At 58.2% G+C, this 17,979-nt stretch overlaps 1 protein-coding gene across 4 annotated transcripts; it reads right to left on the reverse strand.

The window, feature by feature from the left end:
• Window positions 1-863: 863 nt before the first annotated feature.
• Window positions 864-17,296, reverse strand: VEGFA (vascular endothelial growth factor A). Of its 4 annotated transcripts, none has more exons than XM_057698874.1 (8): window positions 16,179-17,296; window positions 13,080-13,128; window positions 9,682-9,878; window positions 8,520-8,596; window positions 8,135-8,164; window positions 6,216-6,287; window positions 4,971-5,102; window positions 864-2,790 (listed from the first exon to the last, which is right to left on the reverse strand). In XM_057698874.1, exons 1-8 carry the CDS (start codon window positions 16,242-16,244, stop codon window positions 2,769-2,771), a joined length of 645 nt encoding a protein of 214 aa, XP_057554857.1. In that variant the 5' UTR covers window positions 16,245-17,296; the 3' UTR covers window positions 864-2,768. The 4 variants fall into 4 exon arrangements, with proteins under 4 accessions (XP_057554857.1, XP_057554859.1, XP_057554858.1 ...); XM_057698876.1 differs by lacking the exon at window positions 16,179-17,296 and adding an exon at window positions 15,388-15,709; XM_057698875.1 differs by lacking the exon at window positions 6,216-6,287.
• Between the last annotated feature and the right edge of the window lie 683 nt (window positions 17,297-17,979).

A 17,979-nucleotide genomic window follows, 5' to 3' on the forward strand; every position in this document is an offset into this window, starting at 1 on the left:
AATCCACCCCCACTCCCAGGTTGGATCAAATGCCCCCATCATACTTTATGTATTTTTCTATTTGTGGATTTATAGCTGTGTCTCCTCACCCACCCTTACCAGATGCTTGAGGGGTGGAACTGTGTCATTCATAACAGCATCCCTTGCCCTGGCATGATGGCTGATGGCCCAATAAATATGGTTTGAAGGAATAAAAGAGACTAGAGAAGTGGATTTGGAAGCATTGCTCATAAGTGCCAAAGACCAGACAGCTTCCACCTTCCCCGGGCCTGCAGAAGAGCTGGGCCTATGCAGCAAGGCAGGGCATGGAGTCCCCTCAGGGGCAAGCAGAACTGTGGGCCTACCTTCCAGAGGCTCATGGAACTCCAGGACTACTATGTAAAACTATATTATGCCCTGGGGTTATAGGCCCCACACAAGCACCCCCTTCCCACTGCCAGCCTGTTGCAACCAAGGCTCCAGAGCCAAACCCAGCCCCCTCCTGTCCTCTGGAAAGCAAGCTCAGACACATGGCCAGTTCCTCCCCTGACAAGGGACAGAGCCTGGATCACATGACTCCTGAAGGCAGCTTTATGCACTGCAGGGCCCTTGGCTCCTGTCTAAGGAGCCGTCTCTCCCTCCCCTACTTCCATAGATGGCAGAAGACAGACGAGCTCCCCCAGGACTGGCCCAGCCAGAGTGGAAGGACTCCGGCCTCCAGCACAACGAGGTGGGCCACCCTATATCCTACACACCTGGAACCCCTTTCCCAGACCTCAGGCAAATGCCTCGTTTCCCATGGGAGGAGGGAAAGGGGGCAGGAGGAAGTCTGGAACAAAGATGCGATGGAGAAGGAGAAACCAGGAGGAGCTTTGAGATCAGAATTAAATTCTTTAATACAAAATGCTTTTTTTAAGATATATTTGTATTTCTTTGTTGTTGTTTAAAAATAAATATGTACTACGGAATATCTCGAAAAACTGCACTAGAGACAAAGATGTGATGTTAATATCTTTTTCCCCCACAATTATTACGGATAAACAGTAGCACCAATAAATAAACGATAACAAATATTAAAACTAAAAAAGGAGAGAGATTTAGTAGGTAGAATTCTCTATTTTTCTTGTTTTGTTTTTACATATAAAAAACAGAATAGCAATGTCTATTTAATCAGAATCACATATATACATAAACATATATATATATAATATATATATATATATATATACACAAACACAAGTTGCCAAATATATATATAGTATGTAGATGTATACTGAAACCTTATTTCAAAGGAATGTGTGGTGGGGAGCCAGGGGAAAGGGGAGGGCAGAGCTGAGTGTTAGCAAAATTAAATATCTGTTCAGGACGAGCTAGTGACGGTCACCGATCAGAGAGAGAGATTGGAAACAGGAATTTTATACACAAAGACCAGTACAAATAAGAGCAAGAGAGCAAGAGATACATCTCATAAATAGTTGAAATTAAATATTAACCAAGAATACTGAAAAAAACCCTACTCTTTAATTAAATTAACTGTTTTAATTTCTAATTAAAAAGGGATATTAAATAAGTACCGTATATAAAACACTTCTCTTTTCTCTGCCTCCAGGTGGGCACGGGGATCCTGCCCTGTCTCTCCGTGCCGCGGGAAGGGTCGGGTTGGGGGGTGGAGATGGGTTAACCACTCACACACACACAGCCAGGTCTCCTGGGGGGCCAGAACTAGTGGTTTCAAAGGTCTGAGGACACTGGGCCCTCCTGGGCTGCGCCCGGGAAGCGAAGCTGGGAGAGGGCCAAGGCAGAAGGCCCTTCCCTCGGAGAACGAGCTGTCACCGGGCGGCCCTTCCTCCACCAACGTCTCTCTTGTCTTCGCCGAGACAGGTCGGTGGCCTCCTGGGCATCTCGCAAGCGGGTGAGAGGAGGTGAAGGCTGCCCAGGCTCCTGAATCTTCCCGGCAGTGCCCCTGGGGGCAGGATGCCCATGCAGCACGTGGAGGGGCTCTCCAAGGCACAGCAGTGTCCCGAGGCTGCCCCAAACTCCCGGTCAGAGCCAGCGTTCTCGTCCCCTGTACCTGCCGTCTGTCCTTCTGTCCGTTCGACTCGGGGTAGAGGCTGGGGCCAGGGCTGGGTTTGTCGGGGTTCCCAAAAGCAGGCCAGATTTGCCCCCGTGCCCTGGCCTTGCGCATTCCCAGGCAGGGGAGGGGGCCCTGGCTTCCCTAAGAGGGACAAAAAGACAACGCCAGAGTCTCTCCTTCCGTCCTCTTCCCTGTCGGGATCTGGGTGGGGACATTCTCCTCCCAACTCAAGTCCACAGCAGTCAAATACATCCAGTGAAGACACCAATAACATTAACAACGTTAATTTAAAAAAAAGAATATATATATTTTATATATATAAAATATATATATTTATTTTTATATATATAATATATATATATATATACGTATGTATGTGGGTGGGTGTGTCTACAGGAATCCCAGAAATAAAACTCTCTAATCTCCCGGGCTCGGTGATTTAGCAGCAAGAGAAATAAAATGGAGATCCACTTCCAAGAGGGACCGTGCTGGGTCACCCGCCCGGGAATGCTTCTGCCGGAGTCTTGTGCTCCGGACCCAAAGTGCTCTGCGTACAGCCTCCTCTTCCTTCATGTCAGGTTTCTGGATTCAGGACTGTTCTGTTGATGGTGGTGGTGGTGTGGTGGCCGCGGCTACGGGTCATTCTGTGTCAGTCTTTCCTGGTGAGACGTCTGGTTCCCGAGACCCTGAGGGAGGCTCCTTTCTCCAGCCCGGCTCACCGCCTCGGCTTGTCACATCTGCAGGGAACGGGAAACAGAGGCTGGGGGTTAGGCCCAGGGGAGGAGTCCCGGTGAGGAGGCTGCAGCCTCCCCTTTCTGCAGCCCACGGCCGCAGTGGAGAGGACAGAGAAAGCGTGTGGTCCTGCCTCCAGGAGCCCCTGCCCAAGGGGATCCCCTCTGAGCAGCAGCTACGCCCAGGGCACCCAGTCTGCCCTCTGGAGTTTACAATCTAATTGAGACAAGACAAAGACAGGATGACATCTCATCACAAGCAACAAATGAACACGTCCCAAAGAACAGTCCCTACTTGACATTTAAGAGCTGATGGGTGAGCAAAGTTGGACCAAGTTAATCAGCAAAGCATCCCTGCAGAAGGAGATGTTTCCGTGCAGTCCCTACGGGGCTGGTTTGGGGGAGCACGTGGGGAGAACAAAGGATAGGGACTGTGCAGAGGCCAAGCAGGCCAGCATGCTAGGGAAGTGAGGCTCCCAAGGGAGCCGGAGCCAGCAGGACTTGGGGTGCTGGGAAGGTGAGGGACACACCTCCCCTCTCCATGCCCACTGTCCTGGCCTCAGCTGCAGGCCCCAGGTACCAGGCTGCCCTTCCTTTCCAATATGCTATTTAACGTAGGGGGGGGGAGGCAGAGGGGCCTCCTAGAACTTTCCCATCATGCCCTTGCCCTTGGGCTGCTCGCCTTTTACCCTCCCCATGTGGGGAGGGGTCAGAGCAGGCCCTGCCCTTCTGAGAGCCCAGGAATGGGGATCCCAAACCTCCTATTTGAGGACTGAAATTTCGCCTTACAACCAGGTTAGAGGATGGGTTCGGGTAACTTCAGTTAGTCCCCAGGTCACTGCAGACATCCCCCACCTCCCATCACTGCAGGATAATCACCATGGTAACCCTAAAATGGCAAGTCCCTGATCTTCTCTGAGGCCCCTGGGAGATGTGCAGACCCCTCATCCAGCCCTGGGGTGATGCAGAGCCCCCACCCCAGCACTAGTTTACACGTCCTGTCTTCACGTATTGCCAAGACAGACAGAACCCACAGCAACTCCCCAGGACCTGGTCTTCAGCCTCCCCTGACACTCACGAGCCACAGGAACCTGGGAGACAGGGGAGACAGTCACACTCCAAGGACCTTGTTCATCCAAGAGGTGTTGGGCGAGCTGGGGGCACCCTGGCCCTGCCCGGGAGTCCCCATAAAAGCCTCTCCTCCCTGGGTGAAGCTTACGCTGGCCCGAGGGCTCCCTGCCTTTGAGCACAGGCCAGGTGGGTATAAACACCAGTCGAGGCACCAAAAGATTGCCAGCCACCTGTCATGGCCCCGTGCTCCTGCCCTCATCCCTGAACTTGGTAATGTATTCACTCACGCATTTGACACTTCCTCGGTCCCCAGTGTGAACAAGGGACAGAGGCACAGACGCCTGGGGGGGTCACATGGATTAATAAACCCAGGCCCAGGCGTGAGGCGCTCCCAATCTAATATTAGGAGAATGGGTGTGGCTCTCTCCCTCCACCCATCCTGGGGGCATCTGCAAACAGGTGGGCTGTTTGGGGTTGTTGCCATGATGCCTGGCGTATGAAGCTATCTAGTGTCCCCTGATGTTAAATCTCCTATCTGCCCTAAACCAAGAGCCAGAGCCCACGTCCTCCAGAACCCCAGTCTGAGAATGAACTCAACCCCTGTCCCCAGGGAGAGACACTGAGGGGATGAGAAACCCAGCGGTACAGACCTCAGAGGCGGTGGCGAGGCCCCCGAGTGTTTGCGCTCTGTAGAGGCAGCGTCCCCCCAGGCCGGGAAGGGCCCTCCCTACTAGCAGCAAAGGTAGAAATCACAACGTCAGGACCAACAGCCACCACGAGCAGGACCACAGGACACAACACTCAGCTTGCGTCCACACCACCACAGGAAGCCACACTGGCCTGCCCACTCGGGCAGCCAGGGCCAGCTCTGAACTGGCCCCGCCAGGCCAGCCAGCGCCTGCTGCCCGGTGCAGGGGCCCCGCGAGCAGGGAAGGCGGCGGTCACCAGGCAGGCAGCGAGAAGCCAAGCAAGCAGCTGGCCCCTCTCAGGTGCTCGCGCTCTCTCTCGCTCTCTCTCTTTCTCTCTCTCTCTCTCTTTCTCTCTCTCTCTCTCTCTCTCTCTCCCCATCTCTGTGCGAAGCCCCTCTCTGACTTGCTCGCCCTCTGGGAACCAACCTGCAAGTACGTTCGTTTAACTCAAGCTGCCTCGCCTTGCAACGCGAGTCTGTGTTTTTGCAGGAACATTTACACGTCTGCGGATCTTGTACAAACAAATGCTTTCTCCGCTCTGAGCAAGGCCCACAGGGACTGCAAAAGGCAAAAGGAAAGACATCTAAGCTAGAGCGTCAGCAGAGAGAGAGAAAAAAATCCATGCAACACCCCCTACCACACCTGCGGCTGCACCCCCACCGGCTCGCGGGCCCCCACACCCTTCCACGCCCTGGAAGGATCCGACGCCACAGCGGAAGGCAAGAGAGAGCGGAGGAAAGAGGCAGCACTGGCTAGGAAGCCTGCCTGCAAGAAGAGGTGCACGCAGACGGGCAGAGTGCAAGGAGAGGGCTGTTGTAAGGGGCAGGGCTGTCCCACGGGCACAAGTGCGAGTCTCGGGCCACGGGGCCCCAATGGCTACCACCCCTGAAAAGGCACACCTCGACGCTCCACCTGCCGGGGCCAGCAACCGGGGCCACCGTCTCCCTGTGCGAGGGCTCACGCCCAGCCCCTCCACCAAACAGGGGCTGAAGCAGGGAGCGACGGCAGGCTAGGCCCGCAGGCAGTGTCCGTGGACCAGGCCACTGGTGGCCAGAGGGCCCCGGCAGCCTCACACCCAGAGGAAGAGGCCACCCTACGGGAAGGCTTCTGTGGGTGCCACAGGTTGGGCTGGAACAGGCAGCTCCCCTCCAGAGGCCCCAGGTCCACAAGGAGGGCCACAGTGGTGTTTGACCCCCGCATCCTCCTTCGGCCAACAACAAGCTGCCTCACGTCATCCACACCCCTTCCTCACACCACGTCTGCCCTCCCCACCCCCGCCCCCCAGCTTCCAGGGCAGTGGAAACCAGTTGGGTGAGCAGGCACCCGTGCCTGGCCCGTGCCAACATGGGCCCTCCACCAGTGCCCAGTGGGGGAGGGAAAGGCGGTGCCCAGCCAAGCCAGAGGCCCCTCCCTGAATCCTCCAGGCCCACTCTGCAATGCCCCCCCCCCACACCGCCCATCCCCAACCCTGGACCAGCAATGCCACCACCACATCTACCCTTCGGTGCCAATTAGTGGAGTGAGAGTGAGAGAGAGACACTGCGGAGGAGGGAAGACGGGAGCCAGGGAAGGGGAGCAGGAGGGAGGCGGGGTCCCGGGGTCCTGCAGGCAGGGAGTTTGACTGGGGGCCAGGGAGGCTCCAGGGAATGAGACAGCGGTGGCACCACGTACGCGCTCCAGGATTTATACCGGGATTTCTTGCGCTTTCTTTTTTGCCCCTTTCCCTTTCCTCGAACTGATTTTCTGGAAAATAAAAAAACAGAGACAGAGAGAAAGCGGGGCGGGGCGGGGGGGTGGGAGAGAAAAGGAAGTGAGGAGGGCAGGACACAGGACACTCTCCGAGGCACCAGAAAGAGCTGGCAACACACATGCACGCACGCAGGGTGGGATGGGGTGGCGGGTACTCAACGGCTCCTTCTTCTCACTTCGGCCACCCTCGGGGGCAAACCCAGCCCCTAGCGAGGCTGTGGGTGGGGAGCAGAGGCTGGGTGCAGGGCACTGGACCCACAGGCCTCCACACTCACGGTGTCTCCTAGTCCCAGGCAGGGGGCAAAGCTCTCTGCCCAGCATCCCTGAACAAGTCTGACCCTGAAGGTCAGGGGCCATAAAAGGCAGGTCAGAGTTTGGGGAGAAGGTCAGAGACCTGATGCGATGGTCGATGCGGGGTGAGGGAGGAGGAGGGTCACAGGCTGTGCTCCAGGCACCTTCTGCCTTCATTTCCAAGTACAATAGTGAGGGGTCCCTCCAGGGGCCCTGCCTCTGTGAATCCCGGTGTCGGGGAGGAGCGATCTTGGGAGCTGGCACAAAACCAAGGGCGGCACATGGAAGGCGCCAGTTAGCCCATCCATCACCTGGGCTGAGAGGCGGGGCTGGGTGTCCTCAGAGCCCCAGGCAGGAGGCAGGGTGGGGTGGGAGTTCGGGAGGTGTGGGGAGGAGGCGCCGGGGCGGCACTTGGCACAGTGTCCTCTCCCAGCCTGTCAAAGCCTGCTGCACCGTCTCACCAGGCTCTCTTCCGAGCCCAGGCGAACCCCCCACTCTCCCCGTGGGCAAGGCAGGCGTTTGGGGAGCAGGCGAGGGGAGCAGGCTGGAGCCTGTCTCCCTCCAGGGAACCAGCCCTCTCCACACCTGCCTGGCCCCAGAGAATGCCCCTCAGGATAGCTGCCACAGGGGAGAAGTGAGGGGGGAAGGGCTGGAGGAGGGGGCGGGTCTGCTCCCTCTTGGGAGAAAGTACTGGAAGGAGGAAGGTCTTCACTCACACGCACACATGCATACCTTCTCTGAGCCCACTGTCCCCAGTCACTGCTCAGCAATCCTGGAAGTTGGGGACGTAGGGAAGAGGCAAGGGGTTGAGGCCTAGGGGGCTTCAATGTCACCAGAGCTTGGGGGGCAGACAGGATAACGGGTGGGGGAAGGGCAGAGGTGCTCTCTCTCAGTCTCTTCCCCTGAAGGCTCTCTCCCGTGAGAGCTGCCCGCCCTGTCTTGAAGGCTCACAAGCCCTCCGACCTCACCCCCTACTCTAGCCTGACCTGACCCTCCACATTGAGCAACTGAAAGCCTCAGAAAATGGCCAACATTCACCTCTTTCTCCCTGGCCAAAGGGGCTGAGTGTCTCTGGCCCGCCTCCCTCCCACAGCAGGGCACGCACCAAGAAAACACCCCAGCTGGCTCCAAATCCAACTGCAGCACCACTGCAGCCACCAAAAGAGGCCACTTCCTCTAACACACAAAAGCTGGCCTCTCTGCCACCCACTCCCTCTCCCTGCCATGGGTGATGGAGGCTAGAGCAGGCCCGGGAGCCAGCGTCCACATCAGCCCCCGACACACCAAGACCACAAGTCCTGGCCAGAAATGGCTTGGAGACGCAGCGTCGCTTCCAAAGGAAGCTCCAGGCACCAGGCTGGGTTTTTCAGTCATGCTAGAGCCATAATCCTGGAGTTTGCTCCATCCCACTGCTGCCACCACAAGTCCCCATGAAACCAACTCTCAGACCCAGTGAAGCCATCAGATCCCCCTGAGAGAGGAAGCCAAGAGCCCCAAACCAAGACAACCATCCAAGGAGGGATAGAAGAGTGAAAGTCATAGCCACTTACTTTTCTGGCCTTGCTCTATCTTTCTTTGGTCTGCAGTGGGTAGAGAAAGAGAAAAGAACAAAACAGAGAGGGGTTCAGATGGTGACGGTAATGAGAACAATAATAATAATAAAAACTTAACATAGTGTTTATGATACATCAGTACAGTTTTAATTTCTTGACATACAACAACTCAGTCCTTATAACAATGTTAATCAGTACATACTATTACTGCGCCCATTTTACAGATGTGGAAACTGAGGCACATTGATGTAAAATCGAAATGCCCACAGTTACATGGCTGGAAGGTGGAAATGGGCTAACAAGTGGAACGTGCTTAACCCTGGCCCAGAGCGGGCCCCCTGCAGCATTCACTGAACAAATGACTCCGTGACTTCATCCTCACCTGCATTCACATTTGTTGTGCTGTAGGAAGCTCATCTCTCCTATGTGCTGACTTTGGTGAGGTTTGATCCGCATGATCTGGAGGGAAAGGGAGCAGATCACAGAGGTTAGTGACCCAGCCAGCCATACCCAGGTGGGAAAACCCATGGCTCCTGCCACTTAGCACCCAGGGGTTCTACAGAGCAGGGAAGGGTGGTGGAAGTACGGGGGGACCGGGGGCTCTACTGGAAAGAGCCTCAGGCCCACCCCAACTCCCCGCCCTGCTGACCTCAAAGAGCCCCTGCTTCTCTTGAGGGCAGACATGGCTGCAGGGTTGGCCAGGCTGGGAATTCGGGTCCTGGGTTCTTGCCGTTCCCCATCCCTCCCCTCCTATTACCCCTTCCAGGCCTCACCCTACCCCCAGTAGCTACCCAAGAGCCACCCACTCCTCCCTGAGGTCTCAGAGTTCCCTCCAGCCCCATCCAGGCTGAGATGTGCCTCGTCACCAGGCAGCACCAAAAGACCGGTTTTTTTAAACTCTCCACAGACCAGGCTCATCCAGCTTCCCAAACAGAGCCCCCAAGGAGGCAGGGCTCTCTTCCTCCAAACGAGAAAGGGAGGGGCTCCTGTCACAGGTGTCAGCCCCCTCCTGAGCCCAGGAGGCAGAGGTCAGGGAGGAGGAGGAGATGGTCGGGGCTTGCTGGAAACCTGGGCTCAGAAATGCAAGCATCTTTTTCTCCAAAGAGGGTAAGACCCCCACATCTCCCCTTGACTGACTCAGGGGCAGGAGCTGAGCAAGGCAAGTCTGACTCCTCCCTTCAAGTGCTGCCCAGGAAAAAAGAAAAAGAAAAAAAAACATGACTGAATGTTTCCAAGTTTCAAATGGCAGGAATAACCAGGGATGTGAAGAATCTCCAGATGTTACTGTGAAATAGAAGCATGTTTCATAGGTACTTTATATTTTAATTCCAATGATATCTCACATCCATTCAGTATAAAGATCTCAGATACTTCTTGGTTCTTAGTGTACCACTTAGAAGACATTAAATGGTTTGGTTTAATAAACATATCAAACAAAAAAAAAAAAAAAAAAAAGAGCTCCCCAGAAAAGGGCAGGGGCCACCTGTTGCCAAAGCCTAACGCCCCCACTGCAGACCCCTCCCCCGCTCCTCACAGGTGCCCACCTGCATGGTGATGTTGAACTCCTCGGTGGGCACACACTCCAGACCCTCATCATTGCAGCAGCCCCCGCACCGCATCAGGGGCACACAGGACGGCTTGAAGATGTACTCGATCTCATCGGGGTACTCCTGGAAGATGTCCACCAGGGTCTCAATTGGACGGCAGTAGCTGCGCTGGTAGACATCCATGAACTTCACCACTGCACGGGAGGGGGTGGCACGTGAGCCCAGCAGGTCTTGTAAGAGGTGGCCAGCTCCTCTCTCCACCCAGCCCTGCAAGGCCACTCCTTTCTGTGAGAGGTACCCACTATAGTCCTTCCAGAAATCTAACTTCAGTCTCTCAGGCTGTGGTTGAAGTCCTTTCCTAGCTTTCCACCACCAACACTGATGAAGGCCTGTTTTTATTCCAGAGATCACATGGTGCTGTCAGGTTCTAAGCGAGTCGGCCTGCCACATCTGAACCCCTTGCCTCGCCATGACAGCCAAGCCAATGTCTAGGTCAACCTTGATGCCAGAGGACAGTCTGAGTATGACTATACCTGGTGGGGGTCTCTAAGCTTCCCGTGAAAGGAGGAGCAGCCAGCTTGGCAAACCCGATCTCCATTTCCCTCCAACCTCCCCACAGCAATGGCCATAGCATTCACCAACAACCACTTAATGAGCACTTCTTATGTGTTGGGCACTGTGTACAGGAGTCCATAGATGTCACCCCAAACAATTCTCCCCCCACGGTACTACAAGGTTCTAGTAGGACCCCCCCCCCCATTTTACAAATGGGGAACTGGAGGCTTAGAGAGGCTGAGTAACTGGCCCCAAGGCCACACTGCCAGAAAGTAACAGAGTTAAAGTCAACTCTGACATCAAAGCCTTCCCAAGCCAACATCCTATGAAACAGACGGGAAGCATCAGGGGGCACTTTGCCACCTGCCAGACCCCCTCCCCAGACACTGGCTGAGGAGGTGGTGGGCATCAGCACGGGGCTGGGTCTGCCTGGAATCAGCAGGTGGCTGTGGGCGGGCACACTGTGCTGGCCCTGCCAGCCACCGATAACCCCACCCAGGAGGGCAAACTGCTTGCATCATGGAAAAAACGGTGCTGCCACTGCAGCCACGGAGTGTTTCTAGAAGCTGATCTGGAGGGAGACCAGGGTAAAGACAACTTCTCAGGCTGGCCGTGGAGCCTGGGGTGCACCGGAGCATGAAGGGGTAATTCTGGGCCACAGAGGCGGGGCCCTGGAGAATAAAGTCAGGACTCCAAATGACTACTCCAAATTGTGGCCTGGCCTGACACTCCCCCATCACCCCTCCACCACCACTGCAGAGCAATCCTGGCCCTGAAATGAGTTTCCCCTGTACAAAAGGGAAGAAGCAGCACCTGGCCAGCGAGGAAGCCAGGGCTCTGGCCAGGACTTGGTGTGACCTTGGGCCAGTTCCTCCCTCTCTGGGCCTCAGACTCTGCACATCTGTATAAGTGGGTTGGGCTGATCTCTAAAGACACTGAAACAGACGCTGAAGTGTAGGGTTCTGCCTTCCATCTCCAGCCCCAAGAAAAAGTGCCCTTTCCTCAGCCCAGGTGGGACAAGGTTGGAAACCCACCAAGGCATCTGAAGTGCATACTCCTCGCTGCCTCTCCCCAGAGGCCATAGCTGAGCCTCCCCTCACTCCTCCCTCCAGAGGGGTGAAGGAAGATGAGCCTGGGGGCCAGGGGGAGAAGGGTATACAGTGGATTAAGGACAATGTGAGGAGCTGAAGGGAAGGGAGGGAGGCTATAGGTGTGAAAACCGGAAGGAGAACAGCAGGGGCGGGGAGGGGGGGGCCCCAAGCTAGTCCGCGGTTTTGTCTGAGGTCTCTGCTTCCCCATCCAGACAATGGGCACAGAATTCTCCACAGTTAAAAGGGTCAGGATCAAGCGTCATTAAAAAGAGTATAAACAAGACCAGGGATCTGAAGAACTCCTTCTCTAAGCCAAGTCTACACTGAAGAAGATGACTAATCAGGAATTCTTGCCCTGACACTTTGTCGTGGTTGGGGGATAGAGGTGGCCAAGAGTTCGGGGCCACAAGGATGGCAGAACAGTCTGGCCTGGGTCATGGCAGTTGGTACCTAAGGGGAAAAAGATCCAGGGTGGGAATTCCTTGGAAAATCTCCCTGGAATCCTCAAGGCCCACAGGAGGTAGAGGGGGGCGACTTCATCGCACCCTTCGCACCCCAGGCACGGCCTCCAGGGAAAGCTGTCCTGCTTTTTGCTCAGGCATGGACACACATACACCCCAACTTTCAGGCTTCGTGGTTTTCCTTATTTCTCGAAGACAACCTTTTCTCCAGCAAACAAAGACCATTTGTCTTGCCTCTCCCAGACCACAGAGAGAGACCACTGGAGGCTGGGGGCGGGGGCGGGCACCCTGGGAGTGGAGGGCTGTCAGTAGCACAGGCGGGGGAGCCAGGCCCTGGGTCAAGGAAAGGGCTCCTGAGCGAGGAAAGAGGCAGCACTGGCCAGGCATCGCCAGCAGCCTGGGGAGTATAAACGCTGCCCCTGGCCACCACCCGGGCCAGAGGATTTGGGTCAGGGAAACTCTCCTGGAGGAAGACCCCAGGGCCTTCCCTTCTCAGAGGTGGGGGCCTGGGGGAGTAGCACATCAGGCTGGAGCAGAGGCCACATTCAGTAGTGGGGAGAGCCAGGGCGTCCCTAGAGAAATGGGAGGATCTGTACTCCAAACCGCAGCGAACAAAAGGCAGGCGGACTCGGGCTGGGCAGAGGGGCGGGGCTCCTGGGAGCTACAGCCAGCCCTCTGCTGGACCGAGAAGGAAGTTCACAGGCACCCAAACCTACTCCCCAGGAGGGCTGGGGGAGGCTGCAGGGCTTTCTCTCTCCACTCCCAAAGGAATGCAAACTGGCGGGAGGGGGTTCCAGCAGGCCGGGCCCTCTGCACCTCCAGCTCGTGCACAGCCAGCCACCTAGACAGCAAGGGTCACGGCTCCCACCACACAGACCCCACAGGTGGAGTCTGACTGGGTGGGAAGTGACAAGGAATATGCATCCTCCCCAGGGAGCAGGGGGAACAGGGACACCTCCCCTGACACCTGGGATCCTTGAACACTATTTGTCTTCCTGGTCTGTATTCACGGCTCCCTCTCCAAACAAAATTTTACTGGAAAGAACAGAAGAAAAAGACCGGGAGTGCTATTTCTAGCAGCAGTCTGAGTAGGACAGACAGAGTCCTGCAGAATGGAAGGGTTAAATCTCTCGATGCTCACCTTTTCCTTTCTAGACACCCCCCATTCCTTTCTAGGCCCCCCCACCCCCCACCCCACCCCAGCAGACCTGAGAAGGAACGGGGCCTTCCCACCCATCAGGGGACCCCATCCATGGGCAGGGGTGGGCGTGGGGGGTGGGGACCTTACCTTCGTGGTGTTTCTGCTCTCCTTCTGCCATGGGTGCAGCCTGGGACCACTGAAGACAAAACAAAGAGCGAAGAATGGGCACGGGCAGAAGCAGAGATGCACTGACCCAGCCACCCCGCCCCTGCGCCTCGGGTCCCTCCCAACCCGCAGCCTCTGGCTCTACCAGAGCTTCTGAACAGAGCCAGGCACCTCCGGGGGCTCCCCACGGCACCAAGCACCACCCCTGGACTGCTCCAATGCTGAAGCCAAGAAAGATAAAGACGGACCAGATATTGGGGGGCGAGGGGCTCAAAACACAGGACGAAAACACCAGAATCCTGTGTTGTCCAGGTCCCTGCCCCTCCCCCACATTTCCCTTTCCCAGCTCTCACTGGCCCCTTGCTGAGCTAAGAGAAGTGAAGTCTCTCAGCCCCCTGACTCCCTGGTTCAAAGCCACGGGTAAGTATTAAGGTCAAACAGGAGGACAAATTTGGACTGGGGCAGGAAGGAAGTACTGGGGGCGAGAAAAACAACATGGTGACCTTCTCCTGCTGACATGACAAATACCAAGGCGAGCTGGTGCTGGGGGGGGGGGGGGGGCGGCGGGGGGGGTACAGAGGACCGAAGGGCACCAAGCACCCTCCCCCATCCAAGACCTTCTCTCCTTAGGAACACTCAGCAAAGCCACAGGTTGCCTAGAGGGTAAAACATGGGAGGAAACCTAGGAGAGGGGAGGGCCCCATTTTCCTCTGTGCACGCATCTCCCTAGAGCCTGCATTTATCTCCAAAGCCCCGAGCCTCAGACTCCCACCCTGCTCCCCGGTTTCTTCTCCGCCCCCATACTGACAGGGCCCCAAGTCCCTCTCACCTGCTGGGCACCTTCCTCAAAGGCAACGAGGGAAGCCTTTTCTGCCTTAGCACGGCCCAGCCCCTAGAGGGCCCCCTGCACTATCCAGGCCGGGGGCCTCCGGTCCCTCCCCACCCCCACCAGATCATTCCTCCCCTCCCCAGAAGCTGTGAAGGTCAACTAGCCCAACCATGTGGACCTGACAGCATCCGGAAGGCAAAGGCTTCTCCCAGCCCTTCCAGAGGGTCTCCAGTTGTCACCGGCTGCCCACCCCCCCTGCCCCTCTTTTGGGGGCAGATCTCGAGCAGCAGAGCTGCACTCTAGCCCACAGAACTGAAGACTCTGCAGAGAGTCTGACTGTCTGTCTGTCTCTCTCCTTCCCACACCCCCCCCCCAATACACCCCAGACCCCAGCCTTGCCTCCAGGGCCAAGGTCAGATAACAGTTTCCAGCATCCCAGCTGGAGAGCCTTCCCCTGCAGTTCCCTCAGGGACCCCCCTGGAGCCTCTGCCTCAGCCCCTCACCCATCTCCATGGCACCCCCTGGCTTCCCTCTGCCAACAATCCTCCCTATGCCCTCCACTCCTCCTGGGCCCCAAAGAGCAAAGGCGTCAGAAACTTCATACCCGCTCCAAAGCCAGGGGGCACTGGAAGGGGCAGTTCTGGGCGGGGAGGGGCCAGGTGCCCTTCTCTGGGGGCCTCTGAAGGTCACACTGTGGCCAGGCGGCCTCTCCTCCCCCTCTTCCTCCCCCCCTCCCCCCCCCAGGCCTGGAGCCAAGGCCTTTGTGCCAGGGTCTGAGGAATTCCGGGTGGCAGCAGGGACCCCAGCCCATTTCCTTCCTTTTGTGCTCCCCAAGAGGATTCTGTGGCTGAGGGAAGAGTAGAAAAAGACCCCTCAGGTGGTTTTGGGAAGCAAGCTGGGTGGGCAAGTTTGGAGTTCCGAAAAACCACCTGCTTCTGCTCCAACGCCCATTGCATCAGAACAAAGTGTGTTTGCAAGACTGGCAGGAGCTCCCTCCAAAGGTTCAGGGAGGGCTAGTCCCACACTGTCGATGTCACAGCAAATTTCAAACCATTTTTCCAAAAAGTGTAAAGTGGGATAAGGAGACTCTTGAAACCCTCCCTTGGGCCACCGCCATAAAAGCTAAAGCACAGCTCACTCGGAAGTGTGGAGGAGGGGAGGGAAGCAGACTGTCACCAAGTCGGGACTTTAGGTAGAGTCTCGACAAAGCACCCGGCTGGGCCCCTGCAGCCCGACTCCCGACGTGATCATTTTTTCCCCGGACTCTGGGGCCAGAGAGAGGTTAGATGGGTCTGCTCAGCAGAGGGGAGTAAAAAAATAAAGAGGTGGCAGGGGTTTCTCTTAGAAGCTAGGGAGGAAATGGGGAAGGGGCGTTGAGAAATTCCTCCTAGGAGGGGGTTAAGGGCTGGGGACAGCGGGAACGCACAGGGATGGTTCTCCAGGTTCTCTACACGGGACTACCTCGACAGGTCACCTTCCCGCGGAGGGCCGGCGGGGGGAGGGGCGCCGCTCGCCGCCCCGGGTTCTCCGCTCGGGCCGCCGCGGCTCCGGGAACACGCGGCCGGCCAGGCCCGGGCTGATGTAATCGGCTCCGCGCCGCGCGCGCCCGGCCGGGCGGGGGAGGGCGGGCACCGAGCAGGACGCAAGCTGGGACGGGCGGGGGTGGTGCGGCGCAGGTGGCCCAGCGGAGACGGGGGTCCCAGCAGCAATCCATCCCCAAACTTTTCCCCAACTCGCGGCGAGGGCAGCAAGAGATCGCGCGACAGTGACAGCAAGCCCCCTCTCTCGCCTGCACCCTGCCCCCTCCACGCTCTCTGCCCTCCCCCGGTCCAAGGTCCGAGCACCCCCACCCCCGCCCTGTGGGCTCAGGCTCCCGCCCCCGCTGCGCGGACTTCTAGTTCTTCGGGGACCAGCAGCCGGGAGCAAACTTCAGCCGCCGGCGGCAGCGCAAGCCCAGCCCCCTCAGCCGCCTCCTCCGGCTCCCGCCCTCCGCTGGTCGGCCCAGATCGTACGTGCGGTGACTCTGGTGGGTGGGCAGGGCCCGCGTGGGCGGTGAGACTCTACCCCGGTGCCCTCCCACCTAGCGCGCGCCCCCTCCCCCTACACGGACGAAGATAGAGGGGAAGCCGTGCGCCCGGTGCCCAAGGACCCGCGTGGGGCACGCAGCCCCCACGCGCGCGCTCGCACGCACGTCCCCAGCCGGGAGAGGCGCTCGCAGCGGCCCGCGGCGCCAGGCGGGCACGGCGGCTTACCTTGGCATGGTGGAGGTAGAGCAGCAAGGCAAGGCTCCAGTGCACCCAAGAGAGCAGAAAGTTCATGGTTTCGGAGGCCCGGCCGGGGCCGGCGCGGCTCGCGCTCCCTCTCCGGCTCGGGCTGCGGGGCGGCCCGCTCTCCTCGGCACCCAGGCGGGCGCCTCTTCCTCCCAGAGCCGAGGCCCGGGCCAGGGCCTGGGGCGCGCGCGCGGCTGGAGCACTGTCTGTGCACACAGCCGCCTCACCCGTCCATGAGCCCGGCTTCCGAGAGCCGAGTCGCCACCGCGGCCCCCTCTCCTCTTCCTTCTCTTCTTCCTCCTCCCCCTCCTCGGACTGCGGCTCCTCTCGGCCCGAGCTAGCACTTCTCCCGGTTCCGCTCGGCTCGGCTGCCCCGGCGCGGACCACGGCTCCTCCGGAGCGAGAACAGCCCAGAAGTTGGACGAAAAGTTTCAGTGCAACACCGCGAGCCCCGACCCCCTCCACCCCGCCTCCGGGCGCGGGCTCCGGCTCCTGCCCGCGGCTCGCCGCCGCGTCCACCGTCGGCCGCCGGCCGGGGAGGAGGTGGGCGCTGGGGCAGGGGGCGGTGTCTGTCTGTCTGTCCGTCAGCGCAGCTGGTCCGACGCGGGATCCCGAGGGGGAGGGCTCACGCAGCGCTCTGGCGGTCACCCCCAAATGCAGGGCACTCACTTTGCCCCTGTCCCTCTCGTTTCTCTCCTCGCCAGCGCGCGCGCTCTGACCCGGTCTGTCTCTCTTCCTCCACTTCTCTTTGGAGCTCTTGCTGCCTCTTTCTTCTCTGCTGGTTTCCAAAATCCGAAGTGATTCGGGGGAGTAAAAGAGCAATCTCCCCAAACGGTCGGCCCGATTTAGCGGGGAATTGAAAGCAAAAATAAATTAAAACGAGAAAGAATACGGTTTTAAAAAAAAAATGTTTCAGGAAAAAAAGGAGGAGGGTAAACCCTGGATAAACGAATATCAAATTCCAGTACGGAGAGCCCTGCCTGGTGACGCCACCGGTTCGTCCGCCTCGCCGATGCGTCTCCCGACCGAGCGCCGCTGCCGCCGGCTCCACTCGCCCCCCGCGCCGCAGCCTCCTAGCAGCCCGGCTGCCCCAAGCCTCTGCGCCGCTCACCGCGGCGAGCCGACTAAAAAGAAGGCCTGGCCCCGCCCCGACACGCCCAGGGGCGGGGCCACGCCCAGCCTGGGCTCCCGGAGTCCGTCCCCTTCGCGCGTCTCCGGCCCCTGGCGCTGCCCTCCGCTAGGGACTCGCCGCGAAGCGTGGGCCCCCACCCACCCCAGCAGAGGGAAAGCTCGACCCCCACCAAGGTTCACAGCCTGAAAATCACCTGTCCGCCTCCCTCTGCCCCAAGACACACACGCCCGCGCGGTATTTGGGGGGAAGGGTACAGGAAAGTGAGGTTATGTGCGGACAGGGCTCGACAGCTAGTCCCTCTATGCTGGGAATTACTGGAGCGAGCAGAGGTTTAGGGGAGTCCGACAGGGACGGGTGGGAAGAGAGGTACACAGATCCACTGGAATCCTGGGCTGACCCCTGGCCTTCTTCCCACTCCAACACTCTCAGCTACCCGCCCCCCCGCACAAACACTCACACGCGTCTCACTCTCACGCAGACGCTGCTCTCCCAAGTTCAACCCAGCTTCCCTGTGGTGGCTGAGCGCCCCCTAGTGACTACCATCTGCACACCCCAGCTCCGGTTCAGGAGGCCTCAGGAAGAGGCTTGAGGGAGATTACCCGGATACCCCCATTTCTGATCTCTCAAACAGTGGCATGTTTGGGACTCGAA

Source organism: Hippopotamus amphibius, chromosome 11, assembly GCF_030028045.1.
Source record: "Hippopotamus amphibius kiboko isolate mHipAmp2 chromosome 11, mHipAmp2.hap2, whole genome shotgun sequence".
Taxonomy (NCBI): domain Eukaryota; kingdom Metazoa; phylum Chordata; class Mammalia; order Artiodactyla; family Hippopotamidae; genus Hippopotamus; species Hippopotamus amphibius.